The sequence below is a fragment of the Rattus norvegicus genome, chromosome 13 (genome assembly GCF_036323735.1).
Source record: "Rattus norvegicus strain BN/NHsdMcwi chromosome 13, GRCr8, whole genome shotgun sequence".
NCBI classification, from domain to species: domain Eukaryota; kingdom Metazoa; phylum Chordata; class Mammalia; order Rodentia; family Muridae; genus Rattus; species Rattus norvegicus.
The window spans coordinates 74,885,653-74,900,897 of record NC_086031.1 but is presented as its reverse complement, the minus strand read 5'-3'; the positions used below and the strand labels follow the sequence as shown (position 1 = coordinate 74,900,897).

Sequence of the window (15,245 nt, the reverse complement as noted above, 5' to 3'; positions counted from 1 at the left end):
GACAAAACAATGAAGCAAACTAGGCTTTATTAAGGAAAGGATAGAGCATACTCAAGGGATAGTTATAGGCCTCTCAAGAGACACAGAATAACAAGTATTTAGCAATATCTGCAAAGGATTTTGAAGTCAGATTGGTCAAAGAACATGATCTGTATTTAAATTCAGGAATCTAAAATTGAAACATTGAATTGAATTAAAATGTACTAATATATTTATTTTTAATTCAAGAATTGTTTTATCTGTCAATGAGATTATAAGGTGTTTTATGAATGCATTATATATGTTTTATGAATGCATTATATATAGGTTTACAAATGAGCTAAGGGAGTGCTGAGGAAAAGAGTTTAAGTCAAAAAGGTCAAAGAAATTATTGCTATGCATTAGATCCAAAAAAAAAAAATCAAGACCTTTTTGATTATAAACTCTATTCACAACTTTAAAAAAAAAACCCTTAGGTTTACAGATAATGAACAATTCAGATATGATTGAAGGCCACTAACATTTTTTTCCTTAAACATGGTTCATTAGTTGTTTTAATTCTCCAGTTTTATAGCTCTCAGGAAAAGTGACACTGTCTCTCTGCAGGCAATCTTTACAACAGGGGTATGTAGTGACCACACCTTTCCCTTCTCCTACCCTCATAAGTTTTTCTGTCTTCCTGTCCTGCTTTGGGATTGTGCAGAGTTGAGAATACTTTGGAGTAGGAGAGCAGTGTTTGTCGCTCTAAATTAGTCAGTGTTAATACTTGTGAAAGCTTTCAAGTAGGGTGTGATGGCTCTGGTCAGTGTCCATATTTAAGTCAAGGTTTCTATGTAGCATTCAAGTCTAGGGAGAGATCATACTATTAGTTTCACCCACACTTCCTTTATCATCTTCCTCCCTCTTCCTCTCAAGTCATCCTTTTATCAAACTAATATCTTGAAAAGGACAAGACTGATAGAGGTCTGTGAGGACTGCCAGTGTGTGGCAGGTGCGAAGTTGTAGCAGAAGGAGGGCACTGGGACTAGGTTGGAGAGATCCTGTTTTGTAGATGAGGCTACAGCTGTAATTCATCTACGATTTGGCCCACCATCGCAGCTACTGGAAGATTTTGTTGCATGGAAAAACGACTTAATGTTCCCCACATCCCCTCTTGGCAGACAGGGAGGTTTTGGTTTTGTAGTGCTGGCTTCATGCAATTTTGTGAGTGTGTGGGGTCCACCCATGGGGTCTACTTCTCATTCCCGATGTCAATATTTGATTGCTATCTTTTTTCCACCCCGTGAATGATCAGGGATCACAACTCTGTGAGGACCCCCCTTCTAGTTTATGCTACTAAGGAGCTGAGAGAAAGGGGTGGGGTGGGGAACATTAAGTCGTTTTTCCATGCAATCATAGAGTTCTAGGCTCCTCTGTCTCTAACTGGACTTCTGTGGTTAAGCTTCTAGATCTAGAACTGTTATAGATATAGAACTGGATTGATTTTTTCTTTTTTGTTCTCATAACCAAGACGGATTTATTTATTTAGGCTTTAGGCTCTACTGTTCCCTAACCAAGGTCTGGAAACTTAACCCACAGAAAACCCAATGTTAAGAAGATGGATACTACAGTGAAAGAAATGTTTTATTCAGTGACTGAAGGACGAGGAAGTGGGAGATTTTACTTGAAAATCACCCAGGAGGCTAGGTAATTGAAGAGTTACAGACATAGGGCCAGAGCAGTGAGAGAGACCCCCTCCAACAAAGAAGAGAGGTGCTACTGTCTTTTCTCTGAACAAGCAGAGCGCTTTCAGAAACTCAGATGCCTCCTCTTTTCATGGTCTCTTGTTTTCATGTGACATCTGATAGTTCTTTTTAAAACCCTGAATGAGAAAGAAAGACTTAGCAAGGTCTAGGTCAAGTTGATCTTGCATTATAACTTCAGGCAAAGCATTTCTCAAATGATCAACATATCTATATGCAAAGTGGAGTAGAATTTGACCCAAAGGTTAAAGCAAAAAAAAAAAAAAAAAAAAGGACAGGCATAGAATGAAGAAGGCAGAGATAGCATGACTTCTCATCCCATTTCAGTCAGTCATCAAACATAAAACATAAGCACGTAAAAGCAGAGAGTCAGTGTTCCCAGCAAAATGTTCCTCAAATCCTTCAAACACAACCTAGGAAACGGTTAGTATAACAACAATGCACTGGGTGTTTTCTACAGCAAAGCTAAGGGAAAACTAGTGTCTTTAGCTTGATTTTGTGACCTACAAAGTTAGTGTAGTTTTAAATGAATGGCAAATGATACTAGAGGTTTGCTTAGGGTTTTCCTTGACAACTACTCCATCTCTTCAAGTTCTGAGACTGCTGAGGGAACACAAACTCCAGGGCTGGCCAGATTGGATCTCTCAGTGCACACATACAATTCTGACCCTATTAATCCATTGGCCTGTGCAGAGTGCCAGATGCTACAGGCTATGTACTGACTGGGGCAAGGTGCTGGAGCGAGAGGCGTCGCTAGGATGCTGGACTTGTAGATGTGGGTGGGTCACTTTGGAGAGGGTGAGAGTCAGGACCTTCAAGAGCAGGACTGCATTCCTCTCCGTGTGTCCTAAATCTTCTCTTCTCCTTTCATCACTATTGTTCGGACTGACCTATGGCCTTGGGAGGTGTCAGCGTCCCTCCCTAGCAAGCACAGAGACATTTTTTTTCATACAGAAAGGGGCAAGGGGTCAGAGAGGGCGTCCTCTCTGTTGTGTGCATGTGCTCTTCTGAACAATCTCTTAGAGCTTTCTGAAGGTGGCATTGGGCTTCTGCAGCCTTCTGCATCCATTCCACAGAGCTCCCTTTGCCTGTGAGATATGTCTAGCACTCCCAAGGCTGCTTTCTCTCCTTAGTATTCTCCCCAAGTTCTAGTCTACTACTGCGCTGTTATTTCAGGTTAACAGTAGCCTTTCTGAGCATATTTTATTTCACCCACAATTGTTGGTGGTTATTCCACATGGGTTGAGGAGATGCCAGTCATATTGGATTGGATCCACCCAAATGACTCTCCGTTTTCACTTTATTATCTCTGAAAAGATGTCCTGAGGTGCAAGGCACAACACTTTGGCACGTTGTATTGGAGCAGGAGAACTGGCCACAATTTAACATACGCTGCTACTGATCGTCAGCTGCAAGAAGACAAAGATTATTAGTGGAGTGGCAGTCGCTAATATTTATTACTGTTGATCTTAACACAAGTTATCTAACCTGCCTGGGCCCAGCATATACTTATTGTTCTAAGAGAGGAAGACTTTATTAGTTTTCCTAACTTCTGAGGCACCTGCTAAATGCCTTGTGTTTTTACCATGGGATTTGATAACTAATGTATGAAAAGCGCCATGACCCTGGGTGTGTGCTTGGTAAATGGCAGTTGACTTACTAAATGAAATATGAGCTACCTCTGGTCATGGAACACATTTCATCTTTTCTTGCAAATAAAACACTGCCCTTACGTTTGATAAAGGTGCACTGGAGCTAAGGTTGAAAAATGGGACTGTGTGAAATTGTAACTTCTCTCTGAAAAAAATGCCTGGCTGAGAGACCAAGAGTAGAGTGGGCAGAGGGAGGAGAAGAGTTTAGCTGCCTTAGAGCCAATAAGTTGTTCTGTGGCTTTTCAGTTAAAAAGATGTGGATCTATATACAGAGGACATTCTAGGGTTCTGTTAGCCATCTTTATCAGTGGCCTTGGCGAGCGTGTATTGATGGCTTGCTTATAAAATTCTCCAGTGTCAGGAAGATGGACGGAAAAGTGAGCATATTAGACAAAAGACTAAATTATAGATGGAACTTTAAGAAGGTAAAACCAATAAGTATAAATGTTGGCAAGGGCATTATTAAACATGCATAAAATAGAGATGATTGGACTTAACATGACCCTCCTCATCCTTTGATATATATCAGAATCACTTAAAGTTTTGCTTATGTGTTTACTAAATTATTATATATTTTTAGGTAAGGCTTGGCTCAGTGGTTCACTCTGGTGTTGAACTTCATGTACAGCCCAGGTTTATCTTGAACTCATGATCCTTCTGCTTCAGGCTTCTAAGTGCAGGAATTATAGGCATGTCCTACTACAACCAGGGAGGTATGTGGATGTGTGGTGATACTTGCTTCTAATCCCAGCATTCAGAAAGGTGAGATACAACGAATGTGAGTTCAAGCCAGGCTGGGCTATATAGTAAGATTCTCTTTAAAAAAAAAAAAGCATAAAACAAAACCAACAAATCAAATAAACAAACAAGAGTCCCTGAGAGAAGCTAAGAGACGCTAGGGCTTACTCTACTCTTCCTGAAGTGGAATCTCTGCGGGTTCAGTATTGGCAGAGCTTGAGGACCTCTGGGTAAGGGGCTTGCTGAGGCCACAGGTACTGGGTGTGGTGTTGAGAAGCATGTGTGTGTCTAGGATATCGTTGGCAAATTGTTCTGAACATCAACGACCGCAACAGAGACTCCTGGCTGTTTTATTTATTGATAACCATTGAATGGCATCCTATTCCCTGTCACAAATGTTGTTGGGGATGTAAATAAGTTACGTTTTGGCACCTTTATTTTGGGAAAGAAAGAAGAAAGAAACAATGTATAGATAGATGATGAATGCTGGGTCAAGAAACTTTAATTTGTAAGGAATAGACAGCAAGGTCAGTTGTTTTGATATCAGAGGAATTGAGAAGAGAAAGGATGATTGTTCTTGAATAGTGGCTGAGTTCTCTCCTGAAAGGGACTTAGAGGCATCCCGCCTGCACTAGTAGGGACCCATTAAAGGAATAATATTTCACAGAAACTACTGTCCATGATAGCACTGATTACTTCTTAGTTTGCTTATCAGCTGCACCTAATGGAGTTTCCTCTAATGTAGTCAGTGATCTGAAACTAGAATAGATTTGTTATTAATCTACCAGGATTAGTTTAAGGCTAGGGTAGAGACTAGATATTCACCTGTCATGGTTGAAGGAGAGATCCTTGACCTAGACTTTAAAGTGACTGTGGATTTTACCAGGCAACTGGTTTCTCTAATTTTTATTTCTTATCTGTGAAGAAATTGATGGACCAACCAATGTGGTCACAAACCAAGTGACAGAAGACACAGCATCTGTTTCCTGGGATCCAGTGAGGGCTGACATAGACAAGTATGTGGTGCGCTATATCTCCCATGATGGGGAGACCAAGGAGAAGGCAGTACCCAAGGACCAGAGCAGCACCGTTCTCACGGGCCTGAAGCCAGGAGAGGCCTACAAAGTCTTTGTGTGGGCTGAGAGAGGCAACCAAGGCAGCAAGAAAGCAGACACCAAGGCCCTCACAGGTAAAGGGAGAATGGGAGTTACGTAGGTTTCCTCAGGGTAAGGAGGAAGTTGCTTTTGGAGGTGAAGATCATTGCCACTTGGCATCATCTCTTTTACTGGTGGGGTTGGAGAATATTTACAAAAGTGGTTTTAAAAGATCTTTATTATTCTTTATTTTTTATACAATATATTTTGATTTTATTTGATTATATTTTCCGCTTTCCCAGTTGCTCTCAGGTCCATACCACCTCACTTCCCCACGCACCCAGCTTCAGGCTCTCTCTCTCTCCAAAACGCCTCCACAGAAATAATAAAATAAAACAAAAACTCCAAAGCATCAAAAATCAAAACAAACTAAAAATTATAATACAACGTTCACAAAAGCCGTGGAGTGAGTTTGTGTCGGCTTCTGTTCCTGGGCATAGGGGCTGCTTGGAGTACGGCTGTCAGACTCAGAGACACTCCGCGGGGAAATGGATTTCCATTTCCCTCAGGTGTGCATGGCTGTTAGCTCCCTGGTTAGGGGTGGGACTTCGCATCTACTTTCCCTGCTCAATGCTGAGATTTTTTTTTGTCCCAAAGCAAATTTCAAAGGTCACATTTGTGATTTTTTTCCATTTTAACCTCAGACTGAGCTATAAGACTATTTAATAGAAATAGTCATATTTACTTGGGATGGAATTCCATATACATCTGTCTTGGAGTAGAGTAAAATGTAATTTTTACTTTTTAATGAAAACTGAAATTATTGGGCCAACTATGAATTTGAATGTTTATCTCAGAGTGATAGAAGTAGTTTGCACGCATGCAGACAGGAGTTCTCTTTCAGGCCATCCACATGCTTTGCATCCCACACCAACATTTGCCAATCACACCAATTCACAAGGATCTCCGACTGCATCTGCGTGTTCTGCTCAGCTCAGGCCTTCAGATGTTCTGAGACAAACTGGGACAGAGCATGGCCAATCTTTGCGTTTAAACACTCTTTTGGTGGTCGCCGAATTCACAACAGTCTAATTGGTATCCACCTGCTCTTCCAAAGCTCTTAACAGGAACTCAGAGGGAAAAGGACCCGCTGATTGTGTTTGTACTGTCACTGAATACAGAGAACTTCAGAGAAGCATGCATAGAATTACGTATTAGGAATACGGTTTCAGATCCTTGACTGTTCAACATTGAACCCCAGTGTTAGCATCTATTCTCTGAGTGGCGGTGGGTCAATTTCTGGTTTATAAAATGGCTCAGGAGTGTCTGTGCTATAGGAAGATGGGAAGGGTTATGTAAGTGTCCTAGCTAGGGTTACTATTGCTGTGATAAAACTCCATGATCAAAATCAAGTTGGGGCAGAGAAGCTTTATTCAGTTTACACTTCCACATCACAGTCATCCTCAAAGCATGGCAGAACAGGAGCTCAAGCAGGGCAGGATCCTGGATGCAGGAGCTGATACAGTGGCCACAGAGAAGTGCTGCTCACTGGCTTGCTCCTCATGGTTTGCTCAGCCTGCTTTCTTACAGACGCCAGAACCAGCAGCCCAGGGTAGCACCACCCACAAGGATCTGGGCCCTTTCCCATCCATAACTCAGAAATGCCCTACAGGCTTGCCTACAGCTCAGTCTTATGTAGGCATTTCCTTAATTAATGCTCCCTCCTCTCAGAAGACTTTCGCTTATATCAAGTTGACATGAAACTGTGCAGCCCAGTGAGCTAATTCATATAAAGCAGCTGACACACATCACATCAAGTGTCCCCGTTTGCTTTCTGTTGCTGTGATGAAACACTGACCAAAACCAATTCGGGGAGGAAACTGTTTGAGAAGGTGACTCCCCCGCCCCCAAAGAAAGCCTGAAAAGACAGGTGGGAGCTAACGGGGAAGTCATATTGCAAAGGCTTCAGGTATAAGGTTGAGCAGTTGGTAATCTCAAGTGTCCTTTATGGTAGGCATGTCCGTGAGGTGGTAAAATAGCAAAGGATGGGGTTGGGACATTAAAGTGTCCCAGGACTTAGACCCTTTACCATTCCGTGACAGACAACAGTGATATAGTCCCATCTTTGTGCTTCTTAAGGTCACTTGTGTCACAGGACTACTTGTTTTACTGACGTCACTGCTAGGCCTGGCCGGCTGTGGTGTGCAGGCTGAAATGCTTTCTCCCTGGGACCACTCTTCAGGAGCTGGCTCCTGGAGCAGGGTGATGCAGGCATCCTGTTTAGGAATGCCTTTTCGTTTGTACCACATTGCTTGGAGTTTTGACTCTAAAGCCTTACAGTTTGAGGAAGAAGGGATATCCCATACCTTTTATGCCATTCTTAATAGCAAGCCTTACAAGCTCATACCATGCAGTGGTTCATCTATGAGGAACGACGGCTCCTTCCTTCTTTGCAGAGACAGAAACTTAAGTTATGCAGTTTGTCCTAAGTGAGGAACCAAGAAATCCGGGGCCCCAGCTCTAGCCTGTTTCACCACACAGATACTTGGTCGGATTCTTCTAGGATCCTTCTCATGAGCCCACACCTAAGTACCACCAGTTTAAAGCTCACCCCATTCCCTGGACACACATGTAAGTCTCTGTAGAAAGCACTGACAGCTACTACTTCTAGAACAGTTTTCATCCCAAAGAAAATTGCAGAGCAGTCGATAGGGGATTATTGAAATATACTTTCAGGTACACAGGGTTAGGGAACTGCAAGAGAGTGCTATGTAATTAATGGTAAATTACATACAAATGGTATATGAAGGCCATTTCTTTAAAGAAAGAAAAGTTTATAGAATTGATCTATGTATCGGTACGGTCTGAACTCTACCAGCCATACTAGCAGTTTGTTCTTAGAATACCTGGCATGTGTCTACTTAAGGCCTTAAGATCGCTCAATCCCCAGCATATAGCTGGCTGTGGAGTTAACTGACACCATTATTCTGCTGTGACTTTGGCCTTTTAGGAACTAGAGAATAACAAAGCTTATTCTCTGCTTTTGAATCTTCCTTAAAGAAATTGACAGCCCAGAAAACCTGGTGACCGACCGTGTGACAGAGAACAGTCTCTCTGTCTCGTGGGACCCGGTGGAGGCTGAAATAGACAGGTACGTGGTGAGCTACACTTCCGTGGATGGAGAGACAAAGCAGGTTCCAGTGAGGAAGGACCAAAGCAGCACCGTCCTCACCGGCCTGAGTCCAGGTGTGGAGTACAAAGTGTACGTGTGGGCAGAGAAAGGTGATCGAGAGAGCAAGAAGGCCAACACCAAGGCTCCCACAGGTGAGGAGAGAGAGAGAGACAGAGAGAGAGGGGGAAGGGAGGGGGGGAGAGAGAGAGAGATGCACAGTTGGATGAAGTGTGAATGTATGGGTGTGAGTGTGCGTGGTACCACGGGCTGGAATCTGAGACTGGAGACTGCAACTGGAATGTTAAGATTCGTGAGAGGTAGCTCAGCTGGTGGAGTGCTTGCTACACAATGTACTTCTGATCCTTAGCGTCCGTATGGAAGACTGGCTGTGATTCCAGCTCTCAGGAGACACACAGGTGGTTCCCTGGGGTTCACTGGCCAGCCAGGCTAATCTAATAAGCCAGCCTCAGTCTCTGAGAGAGAAGTATGATTGCTATGATTGAATAGTAGTGATGTTTTAGCAGACTTGGTGGTTGTGTGTAGAGGGTCTGGTTTTGGGAATACTTATGACATAACTCTCAGTGCTCACCGGAGAAGCAGCCCTTGATAAAATGATAAATTAGATACCCTGACAGGGTGGCAGGTGTTTAATTGGCTGTCTCGATGTACCATATGTTACTATGAAGATATTGTTCCTTCTACAATTTAGGGAGCTGAAAGCCAAGATGTTGGGTGTACAGGTAGCCTGACTTTGAAACTGAGACTCAGAAACTGTTTTCTCCCTTGACTCCCAGCAGAGACTTGGTGTGGTAACTGATTGACTTGTGCTGAATGCTCTGGAAGATAGCTTAGACTTTTTGAACATTTTCCTTTCAGACATTGACAGCCCCAAAAACTTGGTGACTGACCAGGTGACAGAGAACACTCTCAGTGTCTCTTGGGACCCTGTTCAGGCCAACATTGACAGGTATATGGTGAGCTACACTTCTGCTGATGGAGAGACCAGGGAGGTTCCAGTGCCTAAGGAGAAGAGCAGCACTGTTCTGACAGGCCTGAGGCCAGGCATGGAGTACAAGGTTCACGTATGGGCCCAGAAGGGGACCCAGGAGAGCAGGAAGGCCAATACCAAGGCCCCCACAGGTAATGAAATATGCATTGCGCTATGCTGTTTCTAAGTGCATGAGGTGTCTAAGTTGATTTTTCCCCCTCTGTCTTCGGCAGACAGTGTGATTTTGCTGATTAGAGGTGATGCTGCTCTCTAGGGACTTGTATACCTCCTTCTCTTACAATGCATGTCTCACACTGTAATCTCCAAACTGTGGTCTTTAAAGACTGATGCTTACTGCTCGTAGTCCCCCCACCCCCCCCAGCTTCTGCCTGTGAACCTTGTTATTAAAACTAAGTGTTTTTCTTTGGCAAGAAGCAAATATGAAGGATTCACAAGTAACTGTCAGGCTGAAAGGCAGCCTTGTAGGTTGTGATCCGCAAACAACCTTTTCTTTTTAAAAATTCCTCACTGGTTGAGAGCCTTCCAATGAAGTTTGTTCTTGTTTCTGCCCTTCGGATGAATGTTTTAGGCAGAAATAATTGCAGTGTTTTGCTATCTACAAACAAGCCAGTGTCTAGTCCCCCCAGTGTTGATATTTTTAGTAATGAAAATGTCCATTTCCATGTATGAGGCTATCCTTCATTTGCAGCTAGCTGTTTGCTTGCTAACCACTCGCCATGGGAAGGGGCAGCTCAGCTGTTTTCCTCCTCGAACCTTAGGTCCTGTTCTTTCAGCTGTCTAGCAATCACTTTTCCATCTTGACCTATTACCACTCCTTCCTCCTAATCCCCTAGTGGTTGGTTGACCAAGGCTGCTTAGCTGAGGATCTCCAAACTGCTCTGATAGTGTCACCTCACTGCTCTAGTTAGTCCTCCAGGACAGCTCTTGACACAACTCCAAGCACTTTGCTCAACTGACGTTTAGTTCATTAGAACCATAGCTCCATTCTCTGTCCTGTGTGAAATGCTGAAGCCCCTCTCGCTCTTTCTAAGAGCAGCCTGTCGTTTTCTCACTGATAAAGAGTTCCAGCCACACGTCAAACACCTGCTTATGTGTTCTGCCTGTTGTAGAAAGGGCTTTTCGGGGTTGGGGATTTAGCTGAGTGGTAGAGTGCTTGCCTAGGAAGCGCAAGGCCCTGGGTTCGGTCCCCAGCTCCGAAAAAAAGAACAAAAAAAACAAACAAAAAAAAAAAACAAAAAACAAAAACAAAAACAAAAAAAAAGATTTAAAAAAAAAAAAAAGGGCTTCTCCACCTCAGCACTGCTGACATTTGAGCAGGACAATCCTTTTCTGCAGGGCTCTTCCTTTTGTGTTGGAGAATGCTTAGTACACACCCCTGCGTCTCCCTCCCCTATGCTGAGCTGTAGCAATCAGAAAGTCTTAGACCATGCTAATCAACTCTGCTAAGAGCTTTTGCTCCATAGCAAACACAATAAGCTCTACCAGGGATCCTGGTGAAACAGATTAAAGTTCAGGCCTCACCCAAGGTACACAAAGTCTTTTCAAATAATTCCTTCTCTGAGTCCTAACATACTGCCCTTTTCAATTTCCTTAATAATCTGGACATGGTTGGTCAGCTAAGGATCTTAAAACCATCAATCCTTCCTTACTTGGGGACTTTCAGGTAGGAAGTTAGATACCAATTTTCTTGAGGTCATAGCCTAAAGCAACACATGAAATAGGACCTTTGAACAAATGACCCTAGGAAAATGGCTTTTGCAATGAACTACCTAAAAAAGAAAATATTACTAGTTTATTGATAAAATATTTTCAATTTCTTTGTTATGTAGTATGGAGGACAATAATCTCTTGGATTTATAGTGTCAATGAATTGATTTCATCATAGTAATGATAGTAGAAGTTCCGGGCATCTCCTCGGTGCTAAGAACAGTGCTAGCATGTTATTTGCTCATAGGATGTAACACTATGATGTAACACCTCTACAAGATATAAATCAATATCTCTCATATCCCTTTTTTGTTTGCTCTGCAGAAGAAATTGAAGCACAAGGGCTGGAATGCCTTTTATTACATTTTCAATCTCAGAACGAATATTCTGTGCTTCTGAAGCTGTAAACATTGTTTTTATCTTAGGTGACAGAGATAACCACACATGCACCTCTAAAAAAATTTCTACTATACATATGCAGAACACAGTAAAGTAGCTTGCCCAAGTATTAAAACAAAGTTAATAACTGATGGAAATAGATGGACATGTAGAATATTAGTACCTCAAAGAACCTAAAGTCTACAGAAGAGTCTATATAACTTTAGAGGTGAGGAGGCAGAGCTTAGAGACAGGGAGCTGAGTTGCCTGAAGCTGGCTACCAACAATTGGATAATGGCAGAGATGAGATGAAATTTTTGGTTTGCTGACTGGAACCCAAGGGCCTCCCTGCCCCTCAGCTCTGCCTCTTAACGCAGAATACAGTCCCTTTGGATGCAGTGCTCATTCTACTGTCCCACTGTCCTGTGCTGTCCCCCTGAGGCTCTGAGTTCAGTTGTGGAGACAAAGTCTCTGTCCATGAAACACTGAAAACACATACACAATACGAGGAAATCTTAAGAACTCGAATAGTCTCATTTTCTGGAGCCGGTTACTAGTATTTCTTTCTCTTTTAGATATTGATGGCCCCAAAAACCTAGTGACTGACCAGGTGACAGAGACCACTCTTAGTGTCTCCTGGGACCCAGTGGAGGCTGACATCGATAGATACATGGTACGCTACACGTCTCCTGATGGAGAGACCAAGGAGGTCCCTGTGTCAAAGGATAAGAGCAGCACAGTCCTGAGGGGCCTGAGGCCAGGTGTGGAGTACAAGGTTGATGTGTGGGCCCAGAAGGGGGCCCAGGACAGCCGGAAGGCCAACACCAAGGCCCCCACAGGTATTGTAGCTTGATGATGTGACATATTTCATGGTAAGCTTTAGTGAGGATACTTGCTATTCCTTCTCTGATCCTGGAAGAAATCACTGGTCATAGAAGACCAGAGTTGTATACTTTTTCCATAATGCCCACCCCATCCCCACATGAACTTTACATTTCATCCAGAGGTATGGACCCATACTTTGGTCTTACAAAGGTTAGTGATTACTCACGTCAACACACTGCTCTTCTAATTATGTATTTCTATCACTCTCAAACACTGAATTTTTCATCTTGAAGATAAAATGACATAAAGAAGCTTATGCTTTAGGATCGAGGCGCTAAGTGCTTTAGGGACATGGCGCATGCTGGGCTTCCCTCGGAACAGAAGAATTTATTGTTCTGTTAGTGAGCACATTCTCTTGAGTACTGTGCGTTCCACTTTGACAGTCCTAGAGTTGCAGTGCCTGCATACCATACATAACAGCAGTGGGTAATTGCAAGGCTTTCCTGTTTCTCTTTCATTTGCAAAGAACAGTCTCATGGATATATGTATATATATACATATATACACATATATATGTATATATATACATATATACACATATATATGTATATATATACATATGTATAAAATTCAGTCTTTTATATAAGTACACAGCTCAGCATTTAGTATTGCCTGTTGACGACACTGCCCAACAATTAGCACTATCTCTAACATTCTCATCACAATAAGGAACATGGTGTGCATTACCATTTATTGCATGTCCTCCTTCCCATCAGTAGCAACAGCTCTCTTTTCTAGATTTCTCTGTTCTGGACAGTCGTAATACCTGGAGTAACACAGCATGTGGCATTTTGTGATTTACTACTTTCACAAAACATAGTTTTAAGGTTCATCTGTGTTGTAACATATGTTGACATTTATTTTTATTACCATTAATATTTCCTTGTATAGATATACACATTTGTTTACTATTTTGTCTTGGTGGCTATTTGGTTTGTGTCCACATTTTAACCGTCAGGAATAGTAATACTGGGGCATTCGTTTCTCTTAGGTAGATGTATTAGAAATGAATGGTTAATCCCATGTATTTAATTTTGAGGTCTTGAAAACTAATCTCCAAAGTGGTTGTGCCCTTTTCCATACCCACAAGCAAAAATAAGGGCAGATTTCTGTGTTTTTCTTGGTCCTGAGAAGAATTTGTTTTGTTGATAGAGCAGGAGTCCATGTTTCCATTCATAGTTGAGAATTCTCAATCTAGTGGAGTACATGAGTCTATAATTCACATAAAGTAGGATTCATAGTGTCCGACTCATTAAATGCTCATGGAAACATCTTATTGTATGTGTGTTAAGATCCACTTTTACAGGTGAGGAGGGTGAGCTTTAGTTTGACGTTGAAATCTCCAAGGCCACTGGGCTGGGAATGGAACCCAGCATCTCTAGCTCTGAATATGTTACTGTTTTAACTGTCCTCGGCTACTTCCCAGAGGATCCAAGAGTCTAGCTGTGAAGATTAGATCTCTGTCCATGAATCAACTGACCACCAATATAGGAAATTGGGGAAACTGTAAGGACAGGAATGAATGCTCAGCCCAGATTTAATGATGCCTGGTGTGTGCACGTGCATGAGGGGTGTGTGTGTGTGTGTGTGTGTGTGTGTGTGTGTGTGTGTGTGTGTGTGTTTAGACCAGTGGTTCTCAACCTTGCTAATGTTGCAACCCTTTAATACAGTTCCTCATGTTGTGGTGATCATAAAATTTTTTTGGTGCTACTTTATAACTTTAATTTTGCAACTGTTATGAGTCATCATGTAAATATCTGTGTTTTCCGATGGTCTTAGGTGACTCCTGTGAAAGGTTATTCAATCTCCAAGGGGTCATGACCCACAGGTTGAGAATCACTGGTTTAGACAGAGTCTCATTGGGCAGCCTATACTGATCTCAAATTCATGATCTCATGATTCCTGGCCTCAGCCTTCTGAGTGCTGGGACTACAAACATGAGACACCACACTCAGTTTACTAGTGGTTATTGATCAAGCACTTCCTTTTAGATATTGACAGTCCCAAAAACCTCGTGACTGAGCAGGTGACAGAGAGCACTGCCACCGTGTCCTGGGACCCAGTAGAGGCTGACATTGACAGGTATGTGGTGCGCTACACCTCTGTCGATGGAGAGACCAGGGAATTTCTCGTTGGGAAGGATCAAACAAGCACCATCCTGACCGGCATGAAACCGGGTGTGGAGTATCAGGTCGATGTGTGGGCCCAGAAGGGGACACGGGAGAGCAGGAAGACCAGCACCAAGGCCCCAACAGGTAAGGAACACTGTTCCTTGAGAAGGTAACAGTTATCATCTTATACCTGGGGGAAGTCATGTTCGGGTTTCCTTCACTGCTATGCTGATCAATGATTTCAAGAGAATTAGGATGGCAGATCATTTTTTGTACAGCTTGCACCATCTCTAAGTGCCTTTGACACATGTCTTTTAATAAGGACCTCATGTCAGTCTTATGCTTCAGCCTTATAGAGGTTGGTGATAAGCTGTGGATATAACTCAGTAATAAGTGTTTGGATAGCATGACAAGGTCTCAGGTTCCATGCTGGAAATGACCAACAATGGCAGGTGACTTCTGCCCAGTGTTCTTCCAACTGTTTTCCCTTTGTGTTCAACCTCAAAATATTTCTCTTCGTGAAATGATAGAAAGGAGGTGTACGTTAGGATCTGTGAGGTAAGTACTTTAGGAAAATGGCTTTCACTGTGATCACTTTGGAGCAAGGAGATGATGTTCCTTTTTAGTGATAAATCCTCTCCTGAGTGCCGTGTTTCATTCTGGAGATCATACTCTTACTATTTCTTAAAACATTTGGTAATTGTAAGGCCTTTTCATCTGTGCTTACACATTTTGTGAGAGCAACCGTATTAGCAGATATTTACATATCGAAATTCAC

At 42.6% G+C, this 15,245-nt stretch overlaps 1 protein-coding gene across 1 annotated transcript in view; it reads left to right on the top strand.

The window, feature by feature from the left end:
• The window catches only part of Tnn (tenascin N), a 67,204-nt gene that overhangs the window by 18,892 nt on the left and 33,067 nt on the right, over positions 1–15,245 (top strand). Inside the window, exons 7-11 of the mRNA NM_001107189.2 lie at positions 5,037–5,300; positions 8,266–8,529; positions 9,254–9,517; positions 12,047–12,310; positions 14,348–14,611. Coding sequence (NP_001100659.2) covers positions 5,037–5,300; positions 8,266–8,529; positions 9,254–9,517; positions 12,047–12,310; positions 14,348–14,611 — 1,320 coding nt within the window. The remainder of the gene's footprint in view (positions 1–5,036; positions 5,301–8,265; positions 8,530–9,253; positions 9,518–12,046; positions 12,311–14,347; positions 14,612–15,245) is intronic.